This window comes from Oncorhynchus tshawytscha, linkage group LG13, assembly GCF_018296145.1.
Source record: "Oncorhynchus tshawytscha isolate Ot180627B linkage group LG13, Otsh_v2.0, whole genome shotgun sequence".
NCBI lineage: Eukaryota > Metazoa > Chordata > Actinopteri > Salmoniformes > Salmonidae > Oncorhynchus > Oncorhynchus tshawytscha.
Window position 1 is genome coordinate 12,315,591 of NC_056441.1, and position 15,326 is coordinate 12,330,916.

Consider the following 15,326-nt stretch of genomic DNA (forward strand, 5'->3'; position numbering starts at 1 on the left):
CTCTTCTTATCCTCTCCTTCTCCTTCCTCTTCTTATCCTCTCCTTCTCCTTCCTCTTCTTATCCTCTCCTTATCTCCTTCCTCTTCTTATCCTCTCCTTATCTCCTTCCTCTTCTTATCCTCTCCTTATCTCCTTCCTCTTCTTATCCTCTCCTTATCCTTCCTCTTCTTATCCTCTCCTTATCTCCTTCCGCTTTTATTATCTCCTTCTTCCTCTCTTCATTATCTTCTCCTTCCTCTCCTTATCCCTCAGCTTTTCCTCTATCCTTCTGCATTTCCCTCTCCTTTACCCTTTATCCTCTCCCCATTATTATCTCCTCCTTCCTCTCCATTATCTTCTCCTTCCTCTCCTTATCCCTCAGCTTTTCCTCTATCCTTCTGCATTTCCCTCTCCTTTACCCTTCTCCATCCTCTCCCCATTATTATCTCCTTCTTCCTCTCTTCATTATCTTCTCCTTCCTCTCCTTATCCCTCAGCTTTTCCTCTATCCTTCTGCATTTCCCTCTCCTTTACCCTTCTCCATCCTCTCCCCTTCCCCCTATAGATGACTACTGACTGACATATGGCATGCTGAAGCATATGCACAGTGACAATAGGGTGCTTTAAATTCACATGTTTTTTTCCATGGGGACAAAGAAAGCCGTTTAAAGTGGGAGCCTGGCTAGTTGTGGAATTGACTGCTGTCGGACCTAGCCTCCATTATCAGCAGCTGCTCAAGCAAACTAATCACATCAGCTGTGGGTTCTATGGGCAACGTGTGAAAGGGAGCTGACCCCTGTGTAGTCGTGATACACACAAAAATTTACATATGTGCAAACGTACAAACTAGGGTTGCAAAATTCTGAGAACTTTCAATAAATTCCCTGGTTTTCCAGAGATCCTGGTTGGATGATTCCGGATTTCCTGTTTACTCCCTCATGATTCCGTGAATCCTCCAACTGGGACTTCGGACAAAAAAGGGAACATGTTGAATGTTGCCAGAATTTTGCAACCCCTAGTACAAACACCCAAACGAAGACAAACACCAAAACGAAGACAAACACCAAAACGAAGACAAACACCAAAACGAAGACAAACACCAAAACGAAGAAAAACACCCAAATGAACACAAACACCCAAATGAAGACAAACACCCAAATGAAGACAAACACCCAAACGCACACGCACACACACACACAGCATCCAATCATTCAGAAGCTTGAATCTCATGGTAACGTCCCGGTCATCTGTCACAGACATGTTTCTAAATGTTACTACTCGTTATGTGGGGAAATGCCACCTCTCTGGCAGGTGTGGTGCCCTTTAAGAGAGCAGAACTTGCTGAATTGCACAACAAAGACAAACAACAAGTAAAACAAGAGGGGAGGGGGGGCATTGGGAAAGTTGGAAGCGGTTTACTTCAGGCAGCACAGAACAGCACAGCCCTACCCAACACAACAGTCAGTCAGGAAGGATTAAAGACAGGTAGATGGTGAAGAGTATACCAAGGAGAGAAGACAGGTAGATGGTGAAGAGGATACCAAGGAGAGAAGACAGGTAGATGGTGAAGAGTATACCAAGGAGAGAAGACGGGTAGATGGTGAAGAGGATACCAAGGAGAGAAGACAGGTAGATGGTGAAGAGGATACCAAGGAGAGAAGACAGGTAGATGGTGAAGAGGATACCAAGGAGAGAAGACGGGTAGATGGTGAAGAGGATACCAAGGAGAGAAGACAGGTAGATGGTGAAGAGGATACCAAGGAGAGAAGACAGGTAGATGGTGAAGAGGATATAATGGAGGGAGGAGGAGGAAAGAAAAGAGAAGGAGGAAGAAGAAATAGCACAATAAAGAAGGGAGGAGGAAAGCAGGGGATGAGTAGTAGTGGAAGTTAGGAGGCAGTAGCAGTGATAGTACCTGGAGCACAGCACATGGGAAAGGGGATGCAGGCGGGTCTGGGTTCCACAGGAGCTGGTCCCTCTGCTCTCTGTCTCCCGGGCCCCACGGGAGCTGGTCCCTCTGCTCTCGCTCTCCCAGGCCCCACAGCCTGCCAACACCCAGAGGTCTCACAGAAACACATAGAGGCCAGGGCTTCCACCTTCTCCTACACAACACCCCACTGACTAACCAATCAACGTCTACTCCACACTGCCCCTGATCCTCTTCACCTAGGACCAGGTCTGATCCACACAGCTCTAGTTCAGTCCACCCTCTCCCCCAGTCTACTCTACCACTCAAGCCCAGGTCCAGAATCAGCACTTGGATCTGGAAGGGGGAAAGAGCTCAGAGAAACACATCCAGGAGTCCCAGCCAAGCACCGGCCCAGTTTAAGGACTGACATGTGGACAGGAGTAACAAGGTGGAGATGGATCAACACTGTGTTGTTAAGAAGTTCCCCATCCACTCCACTGAACCTGAATATACAGGTACCTAGGTTGTTCTGCTGCTTCTGTCCCTGGGTAGCCCCTTCTGTTCGTCTGTCTGGCTGGTCAGCCTTACTGAGCCTCTCGCTGTGAGCCTTCCCCCAGAATACTAATCCTGCCCCCCGGCCCTCGCCCCACAACCAACACAGGAGAGGAGAAAAGGAGAGCAGAGTCAGAACAGTATTCCACAACAACACAAGTAACTGCACTTCCCTTGCTCCACTCTGTATACATCCCGATGCAAGAGGCCATTAATATGCTAATCTGAGCCACCGCCCTGCAAATCAACACTGACCCTGGGTCAGCTCTACAACCACAGCACAGCACCTACCACCAGAGGAGGCCCTGTGTGTGTGTACACCAAGATACCCATCCCCAAGCGCCTGGCAACACGCCAAGTACCTCCACTCCACCACTCCTCCTCCACTCCTCCCCTCTTCTTATCAGATCCAATGGGAGCGATAGCTAGAGCAGGAGGATCAAGATTGAGGTTTAGAGGAGATCGAGGTTTAGAGGAGATCGAGGTTTTGTTTTGTGTTTCTCCATCTGAAAAAACCCTCCAGGTTTAAAATCGAGGTTTAGAGGAGATTGAGGTTTAGAGGAGATTGAGGTTTAGAGGAGATTGAGGTTTCACATCCACACAGAGGAGAAAGGAGATTGAGGAGAAAGGAGAGGAGGAGAAAGGGAGGAGGAGATCGAGGTTTAGAGGAGATCGAGGTTTAGAGGAGATCGAGGTTTAGAGGAGATCGAGGTTTAGTTTTGTGTTTCTCCATCTGAAAAAACCCTCCAGGGTTACACATCCACACAGAGGAGAAACAGAAGGAGAAAGTTTGAGGAGGAGGGAGAGGAGTCGTTGTTTGTTTGTTTGTTTGCTTGTTTGTGTGAGTGTGTGTGAGGAGATGAGTGAACAAGAGCGGTCAGCCATGACACCAGTGCCTCCCTCATAGAAAGGAGGAAATGAGCAGGTTTCCTATAAGACACTCCCTTTTGCTTGTACAGTAGTCTAGTTTGACAGGGAAATTGTTTGTTTGTTTGTCCATCACATGCCTGTTTGTGTGTGTGTCTCTCTGTGGTCTGAATGAGGAGGACACCACCCCATACTGGCCAGCAGCTTTCCTATAAGACATTGCTTGTACAGTAGTCTCTTGACAGTGGTCTGAATTATTCTGGAGTGTCCATCCATGCCTGTTTCCCTGTGTCTCTCTGTGGTCTGAATGAGGAGGAACCCCATGCCTGTTTCCCTGTGTCTCTCAGTGGTCTGAATGAGGAGGAACCACAGGAGATCTGGCAGCATGAAGCCAATCATGGAGAAAGATAAAGAGTGGAGGGAGAGAGGAGAGAGAGGGGACAGAGAGAGAGAGGGAGAGAGATAAAGAAGGAAGGGAGAGAGAGAGATAAAGAGTGTAGGTAGAGAGAGGAGAGAGATAGAAAGAAGAGAGAGAGAGAGAAAGAGAGAGATGGAAGGTAGCGAGAGAGAGAGAGATGGAAGGTAGGAGAGAGAGAGAGAGAGAGAGAGAGAGAGCGGGAAGGAAGGTAGCGAGAGAGAGCAAGAGAGAGACAGAGAAAGAGAGCAATATGTTTGGAACATTGAATCGCAATAAAAATCACAGTATCGAATCACTATACCTATCGAATCGTGAGAATCGCTTATACATATCACATGGGCACTAATATCATATCATGAGGTCCCTGGCAATCCCCAGCCCTAATCCCTATATAGTGTACTACTTTTGACCACAGCCATAGGGACTATGGTACCTATTTAGGACACAGATTGGATATCCAGCAGACTAGCCAGACACTTTGGTCGCAATCCTTGAGAATAACACGAAACATTTTGGACTTCTCATGGTCGGTACTAACACAGTAATGATTCCAATGAAAATTGTTCACCCAAAGTTTAATCTATGGATAATATTATAGCTTTATAGATCGTGGAGAAAAAAACCTGATTCCCTATGTTGTAGACTACGTTTGATTATATCCCATAGGGCCCTGGTCCAAAGCAGTGTGCTATGAAGGAAATAGGGTGCCATTTGAGAGTCAACCTGTTTTCATGTAAACTAGCACGTGGCACCACAGACTAGCCTGCGTGGCCAAGTTTATTTAGAAGGCAGAGAGTTATGCTGCTGTTTGTTGAATCATTTTCTTCTTACTGAGGAGGAGCCGTGGCTGACTGCTGCATCCACAATAGGTATTCACGTGGACTGCTGCATCCACAATAGGTATTCACGTGGACTGCTGCATCCACAATAGGTATTCACGTGGACTGCTGCATCCACAATAGGTATTCACGTGGACTGCTGCATCTACAATAGGTATTCACGTGGACTGCTGCATCTACAATAGGTATTCACCTGGACTGCTGCATCTACAATAGGTATTCACCTGGACTGCTGCATCTACAATAGGTATTCACGTGGACTGCTGCATCTACAATAGGTATTCACGTGGACTGCTGCATCTACAATAGGTATTTACGTGGACTGCTGACAATGACTGCTGCATCTACAATAGGTATTCACGTGGACTGCTGCATCCACAATAGGTATTCACGTGGACTGCTGCATCTACAATAGGTATTCACGTGGACTGCTGCATCTACAATAGGTATTTACGTGGACTGCTGCATCTACAATGACTGCTGCATCTACAATAGGTATTCACGTGGACTGCTGCATCCACAATAGGTATTCACGTGGACTGCTGCATCTACAATAGGTATTCACGTGGACTGCTGCATCTACAATAGGTATTCACGTGGACTGCTGCATCTACAATAGGTATTCACGTGGACTGCTGCATCTACAATAGGTATTCACCTGGACTGCTGCATCTACAATAGGTATTCACGTGGACTGCTGCATCTACAATAGGTATTCACGTGGACTGCTGCATCTACAATAGGTATTCACGTGGACTGCTGCATCTACAATAGGTATTCACGTGGACTGCTGCATCTACAATAGGTATTCACGTGGACTGCTGCATCTACAATAGGTATTCACCTGGACTGCTGCATCTACAATAGGCTGGACTGCTGCATCTACAATAGGTATTCACGTGGACTGCTGCATCTACAATAGGTATTCACGTGGACTGCTGCATCTACAATAGGTATTCACGTGGACTGCTGCATCTACAATAGGTATTCACATGGACTGCTGCATCTACAATAGGTATTCACGTGGACTGCTGCATCTACAATAGGTATTCACCTGGACTGCTGCATCTACAGTAGGTATTCACGTGGACTGCTGCATCCACAATAGGTATTCACGTGGACTGCTGCATCTACAATAGGTATTCACGTGGACTGCTGCATCTACAATAGGTATTCACGTGGACTGCTGCATCCACAATAGGTATTCACGTGGACTGCTGCATCCACAATAGGTATTCACGTGGACTGCTGCATCTACAATAGGTATTCACGTGGACTGCTGCATCTACAATAGGTATTCACGTGGACTGCTGCATCTACAATAGGTATTCACGTGGACTGCTGCATCTACAATAGGTATTCACGTGGACTGCTGCATCTACAATAGGTATTCACGTGGACTGCTGCTACAATAGGTATTCAAATCAAATCAAATTTGATTTGTCACATACACATGGTTAGCAGATGTTAATGCGAGTGTAGCGAAATGCTTGTGCTTCTAGTTCCGACAATGCAGTAATAACAAACAAGTAATCTAACTAACAATTCCAAAAAAAACTACTGTCTTATACACAGTTTAAGGGGATAAAGAATATGTACATAAGGATATATGAATGAGTGATGGTACAGAGCAGCATAGGCAAGATACAGTAGATGATATCGAGTACAGTATATACATATGAGATGAGTATGTAAACCAAGTGGCATAGTTAAAGTGGCTAGTGGTACATGTATTACATAAGGATGCAGTCGATGATATAGAGTACAGTATCTACGTATGCATATGAGATGAATAATGTAGGGTAAGTAACATTATATAAGGTAGCATTGTTTAAAGTGGTTAGTGATATATTTACATCATTTCCCATCAATTCCCATGATTAAAGTGGCTGGAGTAGAGTCAGTGTCATTGACAGTGTGTTGGCAGTAGCCACTCAATGTTAGTGGTGGCTGTTTAACAGTCTGATGGCCTTGAGATAGAAGCTGTTTTTCAGTCTCTCGGTCCCAGCTTTGATGCACCTGTATTCACGTGGACTGCTGCATCTACAATAGGTATTCACGTGGACTGCTGCATCTACAATAGGTATTCACGTGGACTGCTGCATCTACAATAGGTATTCACGTGGACTGCTGCATCTACAATAGGTATTCATGTGGACTGCTGCCTCTACAATAGGTATTCATGTGGTATTCATGCCCATCGGAGCAGGGGAATCGAGGGGGGACAGAGCCCCCAGAAACAGCCGTGTCAGACACACAAAGGGGGCTATGACTGCACCCTATGGAGAAGGAGAGGTGCTCCTCCGTTTCTGCTATTCAGAGGGTCACATCCGCCCCCTGTTCCCAAACACAAAGCCTCTCACTATCCCCTCCTCCTTGATTCCTATTCCCATAGCAGGAGCCCAGGCTGGGACATGTGTTACCAATCCACACAGACAACAGATTGGAAGCACTGGGTGAGAAGTAGGCATTTGCAACCATGCACACACAGAGACACACACACACAGACGCAGAAACACACACACACACAGACGCAGAAACACACATGGCCGTATGGTTCAGTGGAGCATGCTGTCATCAGCTGAATATGTCTCGTCTGCTGGTCCTGGAAGCTAAGACAGACAGATGTACTGTTAGGGTCTCTAAGGCCATGGTTCCACGATTACTAAGACAGACAGATGTACTGTTAGGGTCTCTAAGGCCATGGTTCCACAGTTACTAAGACAGACAGATGTACTGTTAGGGTCTCCAAGGCCATGGTTCCACGGTTACTAAGACAGACAGATGTACTGTTAGGGTCTCTAAGGCCATGGTTCCATGGTTACTAAATCAACTCAAATGATGTGGATTAGAATGACAAATGACTTGTATAACTAGGGAGGAAAAACTGTCAACAACAACAGAATATGGGCACACACAAATAAGCAGCTTGTGTATCTGGTCTGTAAAAGTCTTTATTGTCATTGAAAAGCTATGAGTGGGACACTAACTAACTGACTAAGTCTGAATCCAGAACAGATCATCATGTTTCAGTGTATCTAACTAACAGACTGAGTCTGAATCCAGGACAGGTCATCCATCCCACAGCTGTCAGTACAGCCTGTACATCTTACCCTCCTGTTGCAGTTCAGGTTTCCCCCATTATCCTTTTCACCATTATTGCCATTATCTCTGCAGTCACATAGTCAGCAGTCATCTCAATGAACTGTGTGTGTGTGTGTGTGTGTGTGTGTGAGAGAGCATGCGGGCTGTGTTTCATAAGCTCAGAAGGGCCAGACACAGTTCAAGGTCAGGAGGTTGGATGTGTACTTCTCCCCACTCCGTCCCTCATGGGGCTTTCAGCATCAGCACCCGTTAGTAAACACACTCTACCTGGATTAGGCTACGCTGTCACGTGGTTACAGCACAGAGTCATGGAGGTTGAGCGTGGCATACTTTATTGTTTACAAGCTACTGTAGTTTAGGATTGGGCGGTATCCTCATTTTCATACCGTTCATGTACCATACCGGGGTATACGGTACTACCGGCAGTACACATAAGGGCCGCTATTTCTTTCCAAATGTAAAATAATAAAATGCTGATTATTATTATTATTATTGACGCACAAAACTAATTTAGGCAGCAGGGATGTTGACTCTGCTGTAACCAAGATGCTTGATCTTGCAACCTAGTCACTTAGCGAGCAAATTAGCAAACCACATGCAGGGCTGGAGCCCTGAGGTGAAGATCATTGATTCGGCACATCTTAGATCGGTAATTTATGGCGCTGTACGACCCATGTAACCCAGGCCAGATGAAACATAGAAACAGGGATTATTCATGACTTCCTTGCTTTTACAATGTAACAAGTCATTTCCATAACAACACCATTAAATTGTTTGAATCTCAAATTAGGATTCCCTTGGTGATGATTCCCTTGGTGATGATTGCAATTTAGAGGGCTTGCTAAAGAGGGCGTGAGCCATAAACATCAGTGCAGTGACCACCTCATGATTCTAACATCAGGCCTGGGATGGGGAGAGACGGAGGGTTATTTAGTCTAAACATCAGGCCTGGGATGAGGAGAGACGGAGGGTTATTTAGTCTAAACATCAGGCCTGGGATGAGGAGAGACGGAGGGTTATTTAGTCTAAACATCAGGCCTGGAATGAGGAGAGACGGAGGGTACAGAGAATGCAGTCCACCTTTTTCCTACATAGTGCACTACTTTTGACCAGAACCCTAGGGTAGAGGGTCTATGGGTCCAGGTGGACCTGATAAACCCGACAGCGACCCTGATCAGGTTCGGGTCTGAAATTCAAACATGTCCCTTGGGTCCGGGTGGGGTCATGTTTCAGGTCGATGTAACTACAGCTGATAGACCTGACTGGATCCAAATAGACCCAACCATGGCTCTGCATATCCTACAGCATATTTATTTTATGCTATTTTAAATATGACTAAAATGACTTTATAGAAGGCCTAGCCAACATATAAACGACATTTGTTAACCAGAAGAGCAACTTGGCTGATAAAATATTGTTTTGGTCTGGTCTAGACCCGAACCTAACGTCTTTGATCTAAGTCCATTTGGGTTCGGGTCTCATTGTTCTTGGGTCGGATTGGGTGCTGTGGTGAATGAAGTAATTACTCTGCCTTTGATGATCCCCGAAACATCTGCAGCTCTAAATATCATTAGATATCGATAAGCCAAAATGGCTTCTAGATGCTGCAGTTCAATGAGAGGGAATATTTAAGAGTCCAATGCAAACTCTGCAATATAGCTACCAGTTGGTGGGAAATTACGTTTTGAAACTGACTGAAACGGAAAGGTAGGTGTCCCACAAGATTTTTTTTTATGTTGCAAATTATTTTGCTACGGTATGCCCCCCTGAATGTAGCCCAGGTGCCTGCATAGCCAAGCGGTAAATATGTTCCCTCTAGTCAGTGAGGTGGGTAGTTAACTGCTGCTGCTCTCTCTCTCTCTGTGTGTTGTCATGCATTTCTTTTCATGGAGTTGGCCTACTTCATCACTCTCCATTATTACTGCAAGTGGTTAAGGAGGGCAGGTGTGTGTGTGTGTGTGTGTGTGTGTGTGTGTGTGTGTGTGTGTGTGTGTGTATAGAGGCAGCAGAGAATTGTCCTTGAGGAGATATTAAGTGTAGAATGACGTGATAAAATATCCAGCTACATAAATTTACATTAAATGTGAGGCAGATATAAAATAATGTCGGGTCTATGGTCGTGGCTGAGGATAAGGTCCCCCGGTAAGCATATAAATCAAGCTGAAGCCATAAAATAATCAAATCACCATTCACCTCAATGGCTTTAAACACAATTATATCTGGCCAGTGGGAATACAGTTCATCCAAGGCCTCTCCCTCCCGGCCTGAGCTTGAAAGGAATAGTTCCCTCAAAACAATCTTTTACTATTGGTTCATTAGTCCACTGTGAATACACAGTAATCCCCCAAAAACATGCATGTCAGCGGTCAGGTTTTCAAGACAGAGCAGTTTTGAATGAATTACCCCTTGAAGAACAGCCCAGCATCGAGACAAAGTATCACCACTAGTTTGACTAGAATGTCCTTATAGTGAGGACACGCACTGAAAACAATGGAAAATATACTTTGATGCCCGCACTCTCTCTCTCTTTACAATCTACTGTACAAATCAAAGGCACTGAGATGATTCAGAGATTGCAGTGAGCTGCAGAGAAAACACATAGCTAACAAAAGTTCAGTATGAGGCAACATGGAGAGAATAGCATTTTGAATAGTGTTTGTGCAGCCTAGATGGTAGAGAGTGCAGCGACAGCTCTTCACCGACTAGAGGTTCATTAACTCCCTGAAATAGGCCTGTCTCGTCTAATGAATGACTCAAATACGCACACACACTGAAATGTCATTTGGTTTTAGTCATTCCGCTGCTGCAAAGTCGTGTTCCCAGTGACCATCATCCAACGGACACAAACCCCTTCAGTCTAATAACCCTTTCCTATATCATCTAAGGAAATATGATTTTTACACTCTGAACACAGACACCCTCGGTGGAGGGGATTCATATCATTATTATTGGAGTGCACTTCGAGGATGAAAGAGAAGCCGACATCCTCTTGGGAGTAGATGGTTGTGTCCTTCATCTGAGTTGATTCTGGTAAATGATATTCAGGTGACTGATTTATCTAAGAGCCTTCTATTCATCTGAAGAGCACAACCATGAATCAAACCTGCCTTCAAGGATAATCTGACAGAAGCGAATAAGAGAACTTCACAGCATATGAGATCTCTTGTAGTTCACAGCATATGAGATCTCTTGTAGTTCACAGCATATGAGATCTCTTGTAGTTCACAGCATATGAGATCTCTTGTAGTTCACAGCATATGAGATCTCTTGTAGTTCACAGCATATGAGATCTCTTGTAGTTCACAGCATATGAGATCTCTTGTAGTTCACAGCATATGAGATCTCTTGTAGTTCACAGCATATGAGATCTCTTGTAGTTCACAGCATATGAGATCTCTTGTAGTTCACAGCATATGAGATCTCTTGTAGTTCACAGCATATGAGATCTCTTGTAGTTCTGAAGGACACTCACCTGTGTAGTAGGAAATTCTGGAAATATCTGCAAAACAAAGAGACAAAAGGGGAGTGAGTTGGTTTGATCTATCGTTGATCTGTCACTTTTTTAAATTGACTTATTTTTCTTTTTTTTTTAACCTTTATTTAACTAGGCAAGTCAGTTAAGAACAAATTCTTATTTTCAATGACGGCCTAGGAACAGAGGGTTAACTGCCTGTTCAGGGGCAGAACGACAGATTTGTACCTTGTCAGCTCGGGGGTTTGCACTTGCAACCTTCCGGTTACTAGTCCAACGCTCTAACCACTAGGCTACCCTGCCGCCCTCAGCACATTGGGCTCAGTGGAGACAAAGAAGCACTGGTTTTACTGGGTCAATGCTAATTCCAGAGGGCAGCCTGGCCCAGAGGCTCCAACCCAACCCAGTCCATGGTCACAGAGTGCCCCTAGCTGTCTGGGGGCTGAAGCTCTGTGGCTGTGTCCCAAATGGCAGCCTATTCCCAAATAGGGCACTACCTTTGACACATAGAGGCCAGGGCTGGCACAGAGGGGAAGCCCTATGATGACACCATAATCTGTCATTGTCACAGTTCACAGTCAACCGGATGGCAGGGTAACATCCAGAAGACCATTTAAGTCCCCTGAGGTTAGGTTTCAGAGTGCTAAGTGGTATTTGGGCCACAAACAGACAGGATGGACGGACAGACAGATGGATGTGGTTTTAGTCTCTCAGGTTTGGCCAAAAACAGACAGGATGGATGTGGTTTTAGTCCCTCAAGTTTGTGTACTCCGAGCATGCGCTGACCAACTGACAAGTGTCTTCACTGATATAGTCAACCGCTGTCGGAGTCTGTAATACCAACATGTTTCAAGCGGACCACCATAGTCCTTGTGCTCAAGAACACTAAAGTAACCTGCCTAAATTACTACAGATTCGTAGCACTCACATCTGTAGCCATGAAATGCTTTGAACGGCTAGTCATGGCTCACATCAACACCATTATCCAGGAAACCCTAGACACACTCCAATTTGCATACCACACCAACAGAGCCACAGATGATGTAATCTCTATTGCACTCCACACTGCCCTTTCCCACCTGGACAAAAGGAACACCTATGTGAGAATGCTACTCATTGTTTACAGCTCAGCGTTCAACATCATAGTGCCCTCAAAACTCAATAAGCTAAGGACCCTGGGACACCTCCCTCTGCAACTGTATCCTGGACTTCCTGATGGGCCGCCCCCAGGTGGTAAGAGTAGGCAACAACACATCTGCCACTCTGATCCTCAACACAGGGTCCCCTCAGGGGTGTGTGCTCAGTCCCCTGCTGTACTCATGACTGCATGAACAGGCACAATTCCAACACCATCATTAAGTTTGCCGATGACACAACAGTAGGCCTGATCACCGACAACAATGAGACAGCCTATAGGGAGGAGGTCAGAGATCTGGCCATGTGGTGCCAGGACAACAACCTCTCCCTCAATGTGATCAAGACAAAGGAGATGATTGTGGACTACAGGAAAAGGAGGACCGAGCACACCCCCATTCTCATCGACGGGGCTGTAGTGGAACAGGTTGAGAGCTTCAAGTTCCTTGGCATCCACATCACCAACAACTAACATGGTCCAAGCACACCAAGACAGTTGTGAAGAGGGCACAACAAAACCTATTCCCTCTCAGGAGACTGAAAAGATTTGGTATGGGTCCTCAGGTCCTCAAAAGGTTTTACAGCTGCACCATCGAGAGCATCCTGACGGGTTGCATCACTGCCTGGTATGGCAACTGCTCGGCCTTTGACCGCAAGGCCTATAGAGGGTAGTGCGTACGGCCCAGTACATCACTGGGGCTAAGCTTCCTGCCATCCAGGACCTCTATACCAGGTGGTGTCAGAGTAAGGTCCTAAAAATTGTCAAAGACTCCAGCCACCTTAGTCATAGACTGTTCTCTCTGCTACCGCACGGCCAGCGGTACCAGAGCACCAAGTCTAGGTCCAAGAGGCTTTTAAACAGCTTCTACTCCCAAGCCATAAGACTCCTGAACAGCTAATCAAATGGTTACCCAGACTATTTGCACCCCCCTCCACACTGCTGTTACTCTCTGTTATTATCTATGCATAGCCACTTTAATAACCCTACCTGCATGTACATAATTACCTTGACACTGGTGCCCCCTCACATGGACTCTGTACCAGTACCCTCTGTATGAAGCCCCGCTATTGTTATTTACTGATGCTCCTGAATTATTTGTTTTTCTTTCTCTTATCTCTTATCTCTCATTTTATTAGATTTTGGCCACAAACAGACAGGATGGCTGGACAGACAGACGGATGTGGTTTTAATCTCTCAGGTTTGGCCACAAACAGACAGGATGGACGGTTGTGGTTTTATTCTCTCAGCTTTGGAAATAGACAGACTGGATGGACGGATGTGGTTTTAGCCTCTCAGGTTTGGAAATATGACAGACAGGATGGACGGATGTGGTTTTAGCCTCTCAGGTTTGGAAATATGACAGACAGGATGGACGGATGTGTTTTTAGCCTCTCAGGTTTCAGAACAAGGTTAATCAATTGTCAAGAGTACAGCCAGAATACAATGACAATAATGGGTCATAGGATAGGCACACACTTCCTGTGTGTGTGTCGGTGCATGCGGAGCATTATCACATCATCTAGCCTTACAGTACATATCAGTACTTATATCATAGATAACCTACTAGGATTGAGCCAATATATGATTAAACCTAATATCGTGCGAGATGATGTATTGTGGTGTGGAAGACTATACTATTTGAACTTTACAAATTAAAACTGTGCAGTTTGATCAGTTAGGCCGTATTAACATGCAGGCCGTATTAATGTGCAGGCTGTATTCATGTGCAGGCCGTATTAATGTGTAGGCCGTATTAATGTGTAGGCCGTATTAATGTGTAGGCCGTATTAATGTGCAGGCCGTATTAATCTGTAGGCCGTATTAATGTGTAGGCCGTATTAACATGCAGGCCGTATTAACGTGTAGGCCGTATTAACGTGTAGGCCGTATTAACGTGTAGGCCGTATTAACGTGTAGGCCGTATTAACGTGTAGGCCGTATTAATAATGTAGGCCGTATTAACGTGTAGGCCGTATTAACGTGTAGGCCGTATTAACATGCAGACCGTATTAACGTGTAGGCCGTATTAACATGCAGGCCGAAAATGCAGGCCGTAAACGTGTAATAACATGCAGGCCGTATTAACATGCAGGCCGTATTAACATGCAGGCCATATTAACATGCAGGCCGACTTTAACATACTGTAACATGCAGGCCAAACACAAACGTGAGCAGTCTAATTATCTATTCATGTGTATTATTAACATGTAGGCCGTATTAATGTGTAGGCTGTATTAATACGTGGAAAATGAAGTCTAAATTAATGAAGTAAGCCTTGTTTTTTCGCCATACTAAGATTATTTAAATAGAATGTGACTTTAATACTGTAAATAAGCAAAACAAAGAGCAGTCTGGAATTATCTAGTTAACGGATTAAAACAACAATATTGGATGTCGCGATATTTGAAGTAGTATATCGTAGAAGAGGTCTCCCCAAATATCACCCGCCCCTAACCTACTAGCTGACAAGGTAAATATCACCCGACCCTAACCTACTAGCTGACAAGGTAAATATCACCCGATCCTAACCTACTAGCTGACAAGGTAAATATCACCCGATCCTAACCTACTAGCTGACAAGGTAAATATCACCCGATCCTAACCTACTAGCTGACAAGGTAAATATCACCCGATCCTAACCTACTAGCTGACAAGGTAAATATCACCCGATCCTAACCTACTAGCTGACAAGGTAAATATCACCCGACCCTAACCTACTAGCTGACAAGGTAAATATCACCCGATCCTAACCTACTAGCTGACAAGGTAAATATCACCCGATCCTAACCTACTAGCTGACAAGGTAAATATCACCCGATCCTAACCTACTAGCTGACAAGGTAAATATCACCCGACCCTAACCTACTAGCTGACAAGGTAAATATCACCCGATCCTAACCTACTAGCTGACAAGGTAAATATCACCCGATCCTAACCTACTAGCTGACAAGGTAAATATCTGTCTTTCTGCCCCTCCGTACCTCTCTGATTCAGAGGGGGTTAAATGTGGAAAACACATTTCAGTTGAAGGCATTCAGTTGTACAACTGAC

At 45.2% G+C, this 15,326-nt stretch overlaps 1 protein-coding gene across 2 annotated transcripts in view; it reads right to left on the bottom strand.

The window, feature by feature from the left end:
• LOC112245979 (focal adhesion kinase 1) overlaps nt 1–15,326 on the bottom strand; it is a 203,041-nt gene that overhangs the window by 134,170 nt on the left and 53,545 nt on the right. For both annotated transcript variants that reach the window (XM_042295177.1, XM_042295174.1), the window contains exon 2: nt 11,141–11,167. Coding sequence is in view for 1 of the 2 variants with exons in the window: in XM_042295174.1 (XP_042151108.1) it covers nt 11,141–11,167 (27 nt within the window). In the remaining variant the exon portion in view is untranslated. The remainder of the gene's footprint in view (nt 1–11,140; nt 11,168–15,326) is intronic.